We start from the raw sequence: 16283 nt of genomic DNA on the forward strand, positions 1-16283 counted from the left end.
ATCTGTGATTATGGCTCTGTCGTAGTACATTTTGTGCGTGTTGTTTTCCAATACTGTCTGTGGAATGTATTTGTAGTATGGTTCGTGGATGTCTACTAATTTGTGTTTCTTTGCAAGCTCTTGGTGTATTATATTTGCTACTTGGTTATGTCTGTGTAAATAATCTGTCTGTGCCAAGAGCTTGCAACCAGAGGTGATGTGTTGTATAGTTTCTGGCATGATGTGACATTTTCTGCATGTGTCATTTGTGAGTGTTGCATCTTTGAGTATGTGTTTTCTGTAGTTTTTAGTATTTATGACCTGATCCTGTATGGCAATCATGAATCCTTCCGTCTCCCCAAAGAGGCATCCCCGAGCTAACCAGCTGTTTGACGCAGTTTTGTCAACAAAATCCTGGGCCAGATCGTAAGGATGCCTGCCATGGAGTGCCTTTCGAGCCCACGATTGCTTAATGGTGTCTATGCTTTTTATATGTTGTGTTGTGTCCATATGATATGAGTGTAAGTTTAATGGTGTGTTATTTGAGTCTGCTAGAGTTACTGCTTTATGTAATTGTGATGTTTCTTGTTTTTTGTAGAAAAACTCTCGCAGTGACTGTATTTGTTTGTAGTGAAGGTTAACTATGTCAATCAGGCCACGTCCGCCATCTTTACGTGGAAGGGTTAATCTTTCTGTGGCAGATTTAGGATGATGTTGTTTATGCTTAGTAAGTGTTGTTCTTGTTTTCCTTTGGAGTTGCTCAAGATCAGTGTGAGTCCAATGTATAACTCCAAAAGAATATGTGAGTACTGGGATGACATATGTGTTTATTGCTTTAACTGTGTGTTTTGCATTTAATTGTGTTCTGAGAATAGCATTTAACCTACTTTGGTATTCTTTAATTAATCTTTGCTTTATTTGTGTATGTTCTGTTAGTTTGGCCTGTTGGAATCCTAAATACTTGTAGAACTCGCCCTCTTCCATGGATTCAATAATGTCTCCATTTCCAAGTGCAAAATCTTCTTTCTTCAGGATTCCTTTTTCTATGTGAACTGTTTTGCATTTATCTAGGCCAAATTCCATTTGTATGTCCTTGGTGTATGAATGTGTGATTTGTAGGAGTTGATGAAGTTGTTTTTGTGTGGATGCATAAAGTTTTATGTCATCCATGTACATGAGATGTGACAGTGTAAACTGTGTTGTTTTTTTGTGTCTGATATTGTAACCATATTGCGTGTTGTTTAACATGTTGGATAATGGGTTCAGGGCTAAGCAGAACCAGAGAGGACTCAAGGAATCTCCTTGAAAAATTCCTCGCCTAATAAAAATTTGGTTTGTTTGTATGGAAGTGTTATGGGCCTGAGATGTAGTGTTGTTCTCCAGTGCTGCATAGTGTTTTGAAAGAATGCAATGAGTGATGGATGTATTTTGTACATGTGTAGGATATGTAGCAGCCAACTGTGTGGAACACTGTCGAATGCTTTTCTGTAGTCTATATATGCCATGTGTATGTTTCTGTGTTGTCTGTGTGCTTGCCGTAGAATGACTGAATCTATGAGTAACTGTTCTTTGCATCCCCTGTGGTTTCTACGACAACCTTTTTGTTGTTCTGTTAGAATGTCGTGTTCTTCAACATGTTTGTATATTTTGTTTGCAATACAGGATGTCAATAATTTGTAGAGTGTTGGAAGACATGTAATTGGTCTGTATTGTGTGGGGTCTGTGGTATTGTTGTTTTTAGGTTTCATGTAGGTGATGCCCTGAGTAAGAAAATTTGGCATGTCTTGTGGATTGATGATGATGTGTGTTAGATGTTTAGCTAGTTCCTGGTGCAGTGATGTAAACTTTTTGTACCAGAAATTGTGAATGTTGTCTACACCAGGTGTCTTCCAGTTGTGTGTTCTGTTAACAGTGTATTGGAAATCATGTATGTTTATTTAAACACAGGGCATAGTTGGTATGTTGTGCAAGTTTCTGTTCTCCTCCTCGATCCAGCCTGCATCAGCATTGTGCGTGACAGCACTGGACCAAAGAGAAGACCAATATGTTGTGAGTTCTTCTTCTGTTGGTGTGCCACTGTGCTGTGTATCAGTGTTTGCTTTGTTATTAATTTGTCTGTAAAAGAGTTTTTCATTGTTTGTAAATAATTTATTTTGTTGTTTTCGTAGTGTACATGTTTTGTATCGTTTGAGTCTACGTGCTTTGGCAGCAAGTTTTTGTTTTAGTGTATCAATGTATTCTGTAATGCGTGTGTTGTGATGTTCATGTTTTGTGTGTGTTTTTATTTTCTTGAAAATGTTTTTGAGCTGTTTCCTTAATTTGGGTGTTATGTTGTTTTTAGTGTATTGTGTCAGCCTGCCTAATTGCTGTCTAATGTCATTTATTTGTGTTTCTATTCTTCTCTGCCAGGCAGGCTTGTGATAGAATTGTGTTTTCTGTGTATTTGTCTGTGATTGTACTTTCAGTCCATGGTGTGTCACTACTGTGACTGCCCCAGCATAAACTAATGTATGAATGTCTGCGAGTGTAGAAATTGAATGAATGTAGTGTGGTAGTAAGTGAGTGTTTACATAATTTAGTGTTTTTCCTACTTCCTTTGACGTGTTGATTTTTGGTATTCGTGGTCTTTGTGTGGGATCTGTGCCTGTATATTTAGTGAGTGTTTCCTGAAATATAAGTGAGAGCGTATTAACTAAATCCAAGTCTATGTTATCAGTGATGGATGAGGAAGTGTCTGTAGTATCATTAGTGGTAATTGTTGTATGTGTGTTATTATCAATGCTTGTTGCTGGATTATCCTGACAGGTTACATGATCTTCATTAATGTTAGATGTTTCTGTCTGTTGATGTATTTGATCAGCAACCTGTTGTTTGATAAGTTCAAGTGTTGTTTGTGAGATAAGGTTGTTGTGTATAATTGTTCTTTTTTGATCAACAACCCTTTGTTCGGTAACAGTGAGGTGAGGATATTGTTGTGTGAATTTATGGTGTAGTTGTTGTCTGTATGCTGTCATGTTTGTTTCGAGTTTTGTGATAATGTAATAATTACGGATGATAAACTCATTCATTTCTACTGTCCATTTTATCCGTTGGCGTGGTTTTCCAGCCTTTGTGGTCTGTGGATGCATTGCCACAGAAACACCAAGGCTGGGTTGATTCCTCACATCTGTTGAGGGCATTGCAGTAGCCATGCTTGGGCCGGTGCTGCTTTCACCACCGGTAACCAAGGGAGACTGTGGCCTATTTTTCGAACGTGAGCCTCTGCCTAACCCACGAACGCGGACCTTGTTAACCCGGGCGACGTCCGAGCCGGTATCACATTTAGATCTGGTTACTACCATGATATATATCTCCACAGAATGTGGGTGTGTGGTCACTCTTAGCTTCATTTCTCCCCATAGACCTTACTGGCATGGGTGTCCCTACCAGGAGCTTGTGCTCCAGCCTGCATTGCCCTATGGATCAGTAAAATTACTGGGCTCTCCCACCACTACCAGGTGGTGACCACAGGAGAGTTATTATTATTATTATTATTATTTTACAAATGTTAGATGAGATTTTAGAGGATCATTTTGAATAATGTTCCCAACAATTTAACAAAATATATACAATAATAGCTTATCAAATTATTTTAATTTAAATAATAATTAAAATGTGTACACTATTAAAGATTATTATTTTAAAGAATGAAACTGAAACATCATTGATAGGCTAAATGTTTTACATCACTTAATGCTCATGCTTAAGAATATTTCTGAAAAAGTTAGAATTTTTATCCTTTTGAGCAATTCTTAGAAATTTAAATTTGAAATGGGAAATGAATAGGAGACAGCTTAGGTGCATCTTCTCGGGGAACTTGGAGCTGAGGACATTAAGGAATACAGTGGGTAATCGGTTAACGAATATAATCCATTCCAAGACTTTGTTCACTATCCAAGTTGTTTGTTAACTGATTATCAATTTACCGTAGTTTTTATGGGAATTTGATTAATTCATTCTGGAAACTCCAAAAAATAAAAATATATACTTTCTTACTATGTTTATTTATATGTAATAATAAAAATACATATATACACAGTCTTGCACTTTTATTAGTCATGTTTTTTCTGTTTGTGGGGGTTAAAGAATCTGTTTAATGTCGATTGTTTTTTTCTCTCTTCTTCAGGATTTTTCAGAAGTAATTAATAGCATTGTAATTGTAGAGATCCCCCAAGCCTATAAACTTCAACCTGGTTTGGAAGTCATTCTAAGACCATTGTTCTGACATCCTTCCACTTCAAAAGATCTTTAATAGCAGATATCAGCATCAGTCGAGTGCTTTTTTACCAACTCCAACTCCTGATAATTTTAGTAGGCTGGCTCTGACTCCAGCAAAATTAAATACCAAGTCATTTTATGGGGGGCAGAGGCGTTCATAGAGGGGTACCCTACTCTAAACTCTAAAAGGAGTCTCGGGTATTTACCCAAATACTTTTATATGTAGGCTGTTTTTTCCAAGCTTTGATGGTCCATAAAAAAAGACAAGTTTAAATAACAAAATGAATTTATTACCAAAAGTTAGGTACAGACATTGTTACTTTTTGACAGAATCACCGTGAAGATTGAGAAATTTATATCTGTGCACGAGCTTTTTCATCCTTGTCATAGAATGTTGCCTCCAATGACTCAAGATGGGCCCTAACATTTTTTTGAAGATCGTGATTAGTCTTGAACCTCTGCCCTCCTAGCCACTTTTCCTGTTCAGGAAAGAGGGAGAAGTCGCTCGGTGCTAAATCAGGGCTATACGCTGAGTGTTTAAAGGTGGTGAAGACTTCCATCTCTTTCCTGAACTGAAAATAGCTAGCAAGGCAGACATTTGAGACTGCCTTGCTAGCTGAATGAATTAACGACTATCTTCAAAACAACGTTGTTAAGACCATCTCAATACACTAGTGGCAACACTCTATGACAAGGGGATGGAAAAGCTCGTCCACAGATATGACGAATGCCTCAATCCTTACAGTGATTATGTCGAAAAGTAACCATGTTTGTACCTAACTTTTGGGAATAAATTCATTTTGTTATTTACACTTGTCTTTTGTTTTATGGACCATTAGAGCTTGAAAAAAGTCGCCCTATAGTTAGTATTTTTAATATTTAACTTACATTAATATTTATTTGTATAAAAAAATTAATTTTTAACAAATATTTAATAAGAGGAGTAAGGGTGCAATCAAATTCTACATCTACATATATTCGACAGCATTTGCACTTTAATTTTACCCTTTCAGAAAAGTTAGTCCAACTAAAAAGTGTGTGATCTAGCTACTTCACCCCTTTGTTCAGAAAAGAAAAATATGAACTCTGATCAATTAGTCTGGCTCATTCAGAAAAATAGAGTACTTATTTAGAGCAGGGATAATAAAGGAATGATTCAAAAATATTTAAATTCAATCGGATTAAAATAATTTAACTACTAAACACAAACACTACAAAGAACATTACATATTTAATATATTAAATTGATGTATTTTGTATTTAAAATAAATGAATTATAACAAAATATAAAAAGATTTTTAAAAATTAATAAATATATAATAAGATTTTCTTTCATTTAAATAAAAAACTAAAGTAAATTTAAAATGCAGGAGTCGAAGTCGACACATTTTTTCCGACTCCAACTCCTCTGGCCAGAAATTCTTCCCGACTCCGACTCCACAGCCCTGATCAGCATTAATCCTCTCTTTTTTAGAAGAAAACATATCTTGCCAAGTTTCTTAGCATTCTTCTGTTGTCAGATCTGTTTCATGTTCCATTGTGAGCTCTTCAATGTTTTATTTTTCATATGTGATTTTTGTTACTCCTTTAGCTGCTTGAGTCTTCTTGATTATACTGTATTTTTCTTAGATAAGGTTGAACTATGGCCTACTGTAGACCTGTTTAAGCCATACTGCCCAGCGACATCAGACATCTTCTGCCCACTCTCTATCTTTGCTATTATACTCTCACCTTTTGAAAATAAAAACCAAAGCAAAACTTAACGAGTGCCCATCCGACAGCCTTGCGAATACTATAAAAGAATTGTTTCTGTCAGAAAAATAAAAGGCTGGAATTACAAGGGAGAGTTTCAAAGTTCAGAGGATTACTATCCGATTAGTATATACTGGGTTGAGCGTCAATGTCGACGTCTCCCGCGCTCCAAAAAACTTCGAATTATTGCCTGAAGACAAGGGAAGACCAATCGGTATTCATTATTTTACGTCGCTTCTTCTTGTGTTTGTTCTGTGAGGTGTTTGTTTTCCAAACGTGTTCATTGTCTGAACATAAAAATCTTTCATGAAAGTGTTCATTATCCGATTTGTAGTCCTAACTGTTTGTTAACCAATCATCCACTATATACAGTACAATGCGTTATGAATGACTCTGTAAAGTTATAGCTAACTGATATTTTTAATGATGGTCTTTTTTAAAAAATAAGACACACTGGAAACACACACAAATTTTCCACAAAGCAATTGCAACTTGTTTATACTGCTACTACTTGCCTTGCCTGTGCACTGTCCCTAGTGGTTTACACAGGATTAATGCCAATAAAGTTTATTGTAGAATAATGTGGGCAGATGGTGAGCTACTATGTTTTCCACTGTATTATTTAATCTACTATTTACTCAATTATTTACTCTCCCAATTGTTTACACTGGTTGAGTGGATATGCTTTCCCGACTGACTTCTCTACTCTACCATTTACTTGACTAATGTATAAAAATAATGTAATAAAAATAAAAACTAAGCTTAATTGATGAGGACAAAAGTTTCATTTTGTTGAAATAAAAGTTTTTGTAAGGTAATTTGATATCCTGTATATAATTAATCTTACTTTTTATTTTATAATATTAATTGTCAATAAGTAGCAAGACTACTTCAAAATGTAATAACAAAAATCATTAATGGAAGAATCTCTTGCAAAAGAAATTTTTTTAAAATGAATGAACTGTCCATGACCTGAACTAACTAATTATAAAAATAAAGATACAAAATTTAAACTCTTACTTTAATAAGATTGTTTGCTTATATGCAAATATTTTAAGTAAGAAAATATAAAATACACAATAATATTTAAAAAATCTATACTTTTTTAAAATTTTGTAGCAATTGTTTCAAATCTAATTTGCATATTTGTGCAATCAAAATTATTTTTTTATTTTCACTTTTAACAACTAGATTAATATTGAAAAGGATGAAAGTGGCTGTTTGATTTTCTAGAAATTTTCCATGGTTGGACTAGGAATACTGGAAAAAATATCTTTTTTATTTAGATTTTGGTCAATATAAAAGAATTTTCTTAAGACAAAATAGACTTTGTTTATATATGTACTGTATATATATATATATAAACCTAAAACTGTTAAACTTCACTTAATATATGAAATTTTCTTATGTATGACTTTCATTTTGGCTTTGGTACTTTTTTTATCACAGCATGAATTATGAATTTTTTTTAGGAGAGAATATATTCATGTTGTTTTAATAAATGATGATAAAAATCCAGCAATGAGTTGCTTAACTTTCCTGGCAACATTTGGTGGTGCCATTTGTTATATTTTATTAAAAATCTTTTTGTATTTTTAAGTTTTTTGCCATTTTATAATAATTTAATTTTGAGGGTAGAGATGTGTTTTATAAAAAATTGTAATTGCTAATAATGAATAAAATCGTTATTAAATCTGACCCTACTGGAGATATACATGACCCCCTTTATCTCCCCACCTCATTGATCTTTAATCGCCAAAATTTAATAGCATAATTTCCCTAATACACAAACATTTCGTATTTATTTTAGATTTAATTCTGAATTTTTTTTATATTGTGAAATTTTTTTATTCTGAAATGAAAAGTATTAATTTAGAAAATTTATTCAAGATTTTTATTAATTAAAATTGTACTAATGTCAAATAATTTGTTTATAGTATGTCGAGAATGGTTAATCAGAGAAGATGGCGTACTGGCTTATAAGTTGCAAACTGAAGAAAGTGAGTGACGTGTATTCTTTTTTGTTATTTATTGTTTAACATTATTATTTATTAAACAAATGAAAACTTTAGATTCTGTGAGTTCAAATTGAGTGTAATTTAAACTGCAACTGAATTCCATTTTTTTGAAAAGTGAGTTTTTAAGACTGAGAATCGTGAAGTTTTGATAAATTGATATAGTTTTAATGAAAAATATTGGAATTCTTTATTTTTGAAATAATAAAGGATGCCAATTATATGCAGAACACATCTGGAATAAAAAAAAACACAGAATATATATGCAAAAATTTATTCACAATAAAAAGTATATATAGATATTCTATATTCATTCTCTTTACTTATATATAAATAGTAGAGTTGCCAGATGTCCCAGTTTTCTGGGATTGTCCTGCATTTTTTCTGACTGCCGTCTAGCGACAGGAGGACTTTACTTTAAAAACTTTCTATAATGCAGTATTTTTTTTTTTCTACATTTTAAATGTATTTCTGTCATTGGTAGAGTAAAAATACACATCTATTGCATGTCCTGGAATTGAAGTGTTTTGGTATCTTTCAGAAATAGTGCATTTTGTTCTGGATTTTATCTGCAAGTATGTGAGAGACCAGTCTTGACGAATTTTGAAAGAAAATTCATTTTTTGTCTTTGAAAATACATTTATTTAAATCTCAGAAAAAAAGCAAAAAGCAGCATTTTTATTACTGGAGGATGATCGTATCTCTCCCCCCAGAATCGTTTCCTTTCCCAGGGAACTCATCGAATGTGTCACGGGGAAGTAATAACAAAAATTACTATTGGTGAAAAAGAGCAATGTGACTTGGAAATATAAAAAGAACTCAAGGAACAGAAGGTGATTGAGAGTCCACGAATGTATCACTTAGTGCCTGGCCAAAAAGGTTTATTGTCATCATCCATTCCTCCAAGAATATCCTATGTTTCCCTTGGAACACCTTCAAAGCACATATGGATTATTTCCTCCAATAGACTTTAACTGCCATCCAAGGCAAAGAGACATTCCCAGCTGCCATCGAAGGAAAGAGACATTCCCAAGCCTCCCTAACGACTCCATAACTATCTTGAACCTCGCACACAATGCCTTAGGTATTTAAAACAACACATGATGTCATATAAGCTCTCTCTCTCTCTCTCTCTCCAACTTAGATCTTGCAAAGAAACTTTAAGGTTCAAATGTGAATTAATAACCTTTTTGTAGAACTAGCTTAATAAATGAAATTTGTTATTGTTAGAGTTGTGTTTGGTGCACTTCCTCAATCTCTGCCATCCCTTGTATCAGATCCAACCACCTACAATGCAACCACTTAGGTTTCTGTGTCTACCTAGAAGACACAGAGGTGTCAGTTTTGATGAATTAGTCATTGCAGTCTTTGCCGATGCAATGTCAACCCTTCGGTCCCATTGTGCCAAAGCATAGGGGGAGCTTTGCGCATTGTCACAAGTACATGGCAATCTTAATAGATAGTTCAATTTTCATCTTTATATATGATATTGTGATCTTATCTAACTTAATTGAGTTGTAAGTAATAATTTTATAATAAGTGTCTGATTATATTATATTTAGACAACTTTAATTATTAAAAATTTTTCAATTTGTATATATAATTGCCTTTGTTATTTTTTTAAACAGGATGTCGCATGCAAATTAAAAGTTTATATGTACATAAATATACATATAAACTTTTAATTTGCAGGTGATATTCCATTACAAGTTGGATAAGAATTTTTAATAATTAAAGTTCTTTAAATGTAAGTAATGATTGTCTGATTATTATATTATAACTCAATTAAGTTAGTTCAGTTGTTATCTTATATACAATATTGTGATCTTAGTCTATTTTCATTTTCTTTACACACATATAAATAGATATCTATATATACTTTTTATTGTGAATAAATTTTGCATATATTTTCTGTATTCTTATTTATTCCAAATGTGTTTTTGTTTGTTTTTATTTCAAAAGTAATAAAGAATTCCAATTTTTTCATTAAAACAATATATCAATTTTTAAGTCATTAGAATAATTGTAACTTCTATGATTTAAATGATTAAATTATAGAAGTTGCAATTACATTTAATATTAATAACTTTTGAATATAGTAAATCAAAGGTCATATTTTGACCATTCTGCTTTTATAACTGGCATAAATTTTCTGTTATGACTTATGAAATGTTTTATTTATTTATTCAATTCATCTCTATAATTCAAATACACAGGATGATTTATACCATATTTACTCTTATATAAGACGAGGTTTTTATTCATTTATCACAGCTTCAAATTCCTAGGTCATCCTATACACGCAAGCGAAAGATTCTTTGCATTTTTTCAAATAATTTTTGTGAACTGTGTATTTGCATTTTTTCCCGTATGCTTCCCCTCTTGTATTTAAAAACATAAATATTTTATCTGGGTCATTTGAATCATTCTTGTATATTGTCAGGAGTAAAGATGAATAGCAATATGGAAAGCAAAGGTTTTGAATTGAATTTCAAATTGAAATTCAATTTGAAATTCCAAATTCAAATTGAAATTCCAAAATCACATATAAGTTTTAATCCATTCTCACATGAAAACAGATTATTATTTGGAAATCAGAATTCGGAGGAACTCAAGTGTAATCGATGGAGAGTGGATTTGACTGTTAAGAATTGGCAAAAAAAAATTCCAGCTTTGTCCAGCTTTACATGAACAAATTATGTTGTCAATTTTACAAGATTTTTCTTTAAAGTTTAAAATGCCAGTAATTTTTGCGGGACAATGTGTGCATGTACATTTATTTGATATTTACTTGTGATTAAACAAAATAAAATTAGAATTGTATTAATAAATCTAGTTTTTTGGTACAATCGAAACCATGTTGTTATTTATATTTGGTATACTGACACAATGAAGTGGTGTTTTCTTAATCAATACTGGGCGAGTTTTCCATCTTTGTTTAGCTAACTAAATAAAGATGGAAAACTTGCCCAGTGTTGATTAAGAAAATGCCACTTTATTGTGTCAGTATACAGTCCAAACTCCAACGAAATCTGGTATAGTTGTTTCAGGTTATGCAGAAGACATTCCTATTTTAAAAAATGTTATATTTTTATATCACTACTAATGTAATAACAGTGTTCAATAGCTGTTTATAATTAATCTTCTGTAGTGCTTCTCACATGCTTTGTGAAACTGTCTTTCAAGGCTGCCAAATTTATGTCTTCAATAAATCATACTTTATAAGTATCTCTACAGCCAAAAATCACACAGATTAAGATCCAAAGTGTCAAAAGACTGTCATAATGGTAACTAATTTTTTGTAGAAATGTTAACATACCAGATTTGGATGCATTTGGATTGCTGAATAGCTTTATGTGTTGAATAGTGGTGAATAGACAGTGTTGAATAGGAGTATTTTAATTATGATCACCCAGTATATCTCTAGGAACAATCTCAATTTATGATACTGATATTATGAGAAATACGATGACTTACTTTATACAGCTTGCTTATGATGACTTTTCAGGAACCAAATAGATTGTAAAAGCAAGAGTTTATAGCTGCTGTATTTGATAATTTACGAAATATTGTAAATGAATTAAATCTATTGAAAATTCTGTCTGTCATAACAAATTTCTTTTTTTTTCAATTTTATTCATTACAAATAAATTGCTTTTACTAAATAGTACAAACTGATAGATCCATATAACTTTTAATGCATAATTTTATATTTACAAATATTTGTGAATGAGAAAAAAAGCACTTAATTGCAATCAAATGTTTTTATTTTGGTTACCCAATCACAAAATTGTGATATGGCAGAATGTTCAGCAAAAAACTACTTTTAAATTTCATTTTCATTACTGTTGTTACCAGAGAATCGTTTAGAAATTATAATATTTAGGCAGGACCATTGAGAATGGAAGCTGGGGATTTTTCCTGGACCAGAGAAAACTGTAAAGGCCTGTAGTGGTTCTTATCTCTATAAATTAATGCTATTTTTATTAACAAAAAATAATATAGTTTTAAAGATTAAGTTAATAAAAAACATTCTGTGTGTTTCAATTTGTCAAAAAAAAAAATGGAGAAAGGAATCCATTAAGTGCAAAGGAGGCCTGCTCTATCTCCCAGGCCCTGTACAAACTCTTGACAATTCTATATGTAGCATACAATATATAGATTTAACCATTATAAAGAATATTTTGCTGGTAAATTCTGAAGTCAACATGTTTGAATGATAATGATAATTTTATCATGGTTACTGTGTTTTATATTTTCTACTTTCATGTACTCTCTTACAGGAAAAGAGAATTTTTGAATCTGTTACTTGGAATAGAAACATCTAATTGTTGAATATGTATTGATATCATTATTTGGACTAATTAGTTTGAAGTATCTTCTATAGTTCTGTTTACGGGAATAAAAAAATTGCACAATATTATTCAGATAAGATTGACCTTAAGGACAATTGAATTTCTAATTATTTTAGAAGAAATCATATCAGTTTGAATTTGTGAAAGTATTGTAATAAACTTGAGATTTTTATAGATAATAATATGTTATTATTTTCAAATACATTGAATGCTATCAAATTTCTGACTAGTTGTATGGTCAAAGTAGTATAATCATTTTCATGTTACCATTAATTTAAGGAACGAGTTCAAATCCAGATTGAAGTTTCAGAAATTTTCATGGATAGTCTGAACCAGATTATTGCCGTTCATCTAACTATATTACAGTTAATTCTGTCCACAATAGGCAAATTTTAGACCAACCACATAGTCCACAGTCATGTTGGTCTCATATACAGATATCTCTCGTATAACACTGTAGTTATGTTTCAAAAAAGCTCTGTGTTATGTGAATCCATGCTATATGAAACAAAAGACTAATGAAAAACACTGGGTTACATTCCAGAATTAGCAAAAGTATATTATTCTTTTTTGTTACGAAGAGAAATATGTTTATTAAAGCAATTGATAATTTATTTCCAATAAATAATTAATTAACAATTACAATTAAAAGTACTGTATTACATGTTAATATTAATTTTAGTTAAACAAGGGAATTTTCTCTTTACAAAGTATCATCATCATCTCAGCATTTTTGTTGATCTTGATCAGAAATTTCTGCAACATCATTTTTATTACCCATCTCCCTCAGCAACTGCAACCAATTATATCAACACACCTGAATTTTTGCCAAGCATAATATTATTTTATTTCTCAAATGTTTTTAACCTATTTATTATAGGCCATCTTCAAGCTTACAATTAATGTTCCAAAATGTCAGGACTCCTTTGCGAACTAATAATACATAAACTGGAAAAAGACATCCTCAGAGATTTTGTAGAGGACATTATATTCTACAAATGTTATGTCAATGACATGTTTATAATTTGGAAAGATAACTGATGAATTGAAGAATTTTTACTTGCAATCAATAGTAATGGTCATGGGTTAAAAACTAAAGCTAGAACAGAAGAGCTATACTCATCTCCATTTTTTGGACATTGATATAAAATTTAAACAAGGAAATGTACAAACAGCGGTATATTTAAAACCCTCGCATGCTCCCCTATATATACCATTGTGGTCCAACGATCCATACAAATACAAGTTATCAGCATTTAAGGCACTTATTAAAAGAGCATTCTTGAATTGCACCAATGTTCAAGACTGTCTTATGGAGATTGCTAGAATTAAAAGAATTGCAAAAAATTTAGGCTGCAAAACTGCTACGATTGAAGGCCTGGTCGAAAGTTACAGACAACATAAACGCAAAAAAGATACTGAAATAGAAGCAATTAACAAATTCGCATACAATAAGCATATAGGAGGTGTGATGAATGAATTGAGTACTTATATAAAAGAGCACTAACCTCTACAGCTTACTAAGGAATGATATTGACAGAGTAAAAATGCAACAGAAAGCTGGAGTTTATAAAATACCATTTGAAAATCAACTATTAGGAGTAGCAAAGGATTATGTAGGTGTAACCAGAAGAAACTTTGCAATATGTCTGTGAGAACACAGGTACAACATTAATAAAGGGCACAACAACACCATTTTAGCAATCATGGCACAAATGGAAGGAGTGAATGTACAATGGAATGAGGCAAAAATCATTAAAATGGTACAATCTCCAACCATTGCATTAGAAATGGAAAAGATGGAAATATATAAAAGTAAAATAAAAAACCATTGTCTAAATGCCAAGGATGCTAATGCGCTTCCAACAGCATGGAAGTACATGATAGAAAAATGCATGGGGATTAAAAACCCTTAAAACTTGTAATAGTTATACTTAGCCTTGTATATAAATAAACAACTACTATCCCGTTATAGACAACGATCAACCAATGCCGAATTATCGGGCTAGCAAATGGCTATAGTAATATAAATAATTGAAGATAATTTGGTACTAGAGTTAGGCGTTAGGCGCCATCTCTTGTTAAAGTTAATAATTAGAATTTTAATTAAATAATTTAAATAAATTTAGGCCTAACTGGAAGAAAAGAAACAGCCCGAAGCGGGACTCGAACCCACAACTTCTGCTATCCATGCAGACACGTTACCAGTTACGCTACCCGGACCTCCGATCCGTTCTCCTCTTCCAGCTGCTATAAGATTACCGTACTACCATCGACGGTCATTACAATGCCGGCTGGGGACACATTAATTGCCCACGTCCTCCCAAAGGCACTCAACCGGCCATCGCAACCCCGGCAAGGCGTATATATATAAATAAACAACTACTAGCCCGTTATAGATAACGATCAACCAATGCCGAATTATCGGGCTAGCAAATGGCTATAGTAATATAAATAATTTAAGATAATTTGGTACTAGAGTTAGGCGTTAGGCGCCGTCGCCAGAGGTCCGGGTAGCGTAACTGGTAACGTGTCTGCACGAATAGCAGAAGTTGCGGGTTCGAGTCCCGCTTCGGGCCGTTTTTTTTCTTCCAGTTAGGCCTAAATTTATTTAAATTATTTAATTAAAATTCTAATTATTAAATTTAACAAGAGATGGCGCCTAACGCCTAACTCTAGTACCAAATTATCTTCAATTATTTATATTACTATAGCCATTTGCTAGCCCGATAATTCGGCATTGGTTGATCCTTAGCCTTGTATATGGTGGTTATTTATTTATGTTATTTTATTTTATTTTTACTGTTATTTATTTATTTTTTCATATACACAATTGTTCTAAATCTTTAAATTTAAAATGAAACTTATTTGAAAAACGTTTCATTCCATTTTGGAATGGTAGTCATAAGCCTGAAGATGGCCTATAATAAATAGGTTGAAAACATTTGAGAAATAAAATAATTTTATGCTCGGCAAAAATTCAGGTGTATTGATATAATTATCTTTGTTTTTTTTATTTATATCATAATTTTTTTATGGATGACAAAGTAAAAATGTTATTAATTGAAAATTTGTTCTAGTAGATCACACTTGTTCAATCGAGTGCCAAGTGACTTGTTTCCATAATTTGTGTTCAAATACTGGATTATTCGAGTACTGAGATACTGCCATATTTTATCTGTCATTTTATGAATGATTGCTTACCTAAAGCTAAAAGAAAGTTTAATAGCACTTATTTAAAAAATGTTTAAATAAACTGTACTAAATATGAAGATTAATCTGTAAAAAGAAAACACAATGACAGTCTTAAGGGCTAAAATCTGAATGCAGTGATGACACCTGGTCGATAGGAAAGTTAGTGCAAGTTTTTCCTTCCTTGCACTATCAGTTTTTATTAAAGTAAACCTGATGAAAAGCACCAAATAATTTGAAAATTTTAATATTCTAAAATCCATGGGCAAATTTGAGACAACATGCATGGTTACTTGAATAAAAAAAAACTATTGAATAAGAGTTTGTACTTAAAAATTGTGAAATTTTGTGTGGAAGATTTCCAAAACAATGTTAGAGTGAAGAGGGATATTCCCAATTTTCAAACCATGTTGTACGAGGGATATCAGTATATGTTGATGTATTGTCTTGTGTCAACAATCAATTTCTAAATTTTGTTTAAAGGCTTTTTATGTAAATTTCAATTTTTCAAAATTTTGATCTATTTTTTTTTTATATTTACAATATTATTTGTTAACATTTTTCAAAATATATAAATGACTAAATTTTTGTAACAGTTTTATTAAGATAATACCATATTAAAGAATGATTTTTTTTAATAAGTATTAATAAATATTTAATAGAAGTACTAGCTGACCCGGCCACGCATTGTTGTGGCTCAAAATGTATCTATTATAAATGTATAACATTTCTC

At 31.9% G+C, this 16283-nt stretch overlaps 2 protein-coding genes across 5 annotated transcripts in view; both read left to right on the forward strand.

Annotated features, from left to right (window-relative positions):
- Positions 1–16283, forward strand: part of LOC136978578 (limulus clotting factor C-like) — a 225199-nt gene that overhangs the window by 79924 nt on the left and 128992 nt on the right. The gene's annotated exons all lie outside the window — the stretch shown is intronic.
- Positions 1–16283, forward strand: part of LOC136978575 (coiled-coil domain-containing protein 50-like) — a 175656-nt gene that overhangs the window by 9225 nt on the left and 150148 nt on the right. For all 4 annotated transcript variants that reach the window (XR_010881248.1, XM_067274300.1, XM_067274301.1 and 1 more), the window contains one exon: positions 7926–7988. Coding sequence is in view for 3 of the 4 variants with exons in the window: in XM_067274300.1 (XP_067130401.1) it covers positions 7926–7988 (63 nt within the window). In the remaining variant the exon portion in view is untranslated. The remainder of the gene's footprint in view (positions 1–7925; positions 7989–16283) is intronic.

This window comes from Centruroides vittatus, unplaced genomic scaffold (assembly GCF_030686945.1).
Source record: "Centruroides vittatus isolate TY-2023 unplaced genomic scaffold, ASM3068694v2 contig_546, whole genome shotgun sequence".
Lineage (NCBI taxonomy): Eukaryota > Metazoa > Arthropoda > Arachnida > Scorpiones > Buthidae > Centruroides > Centruroides vittatus.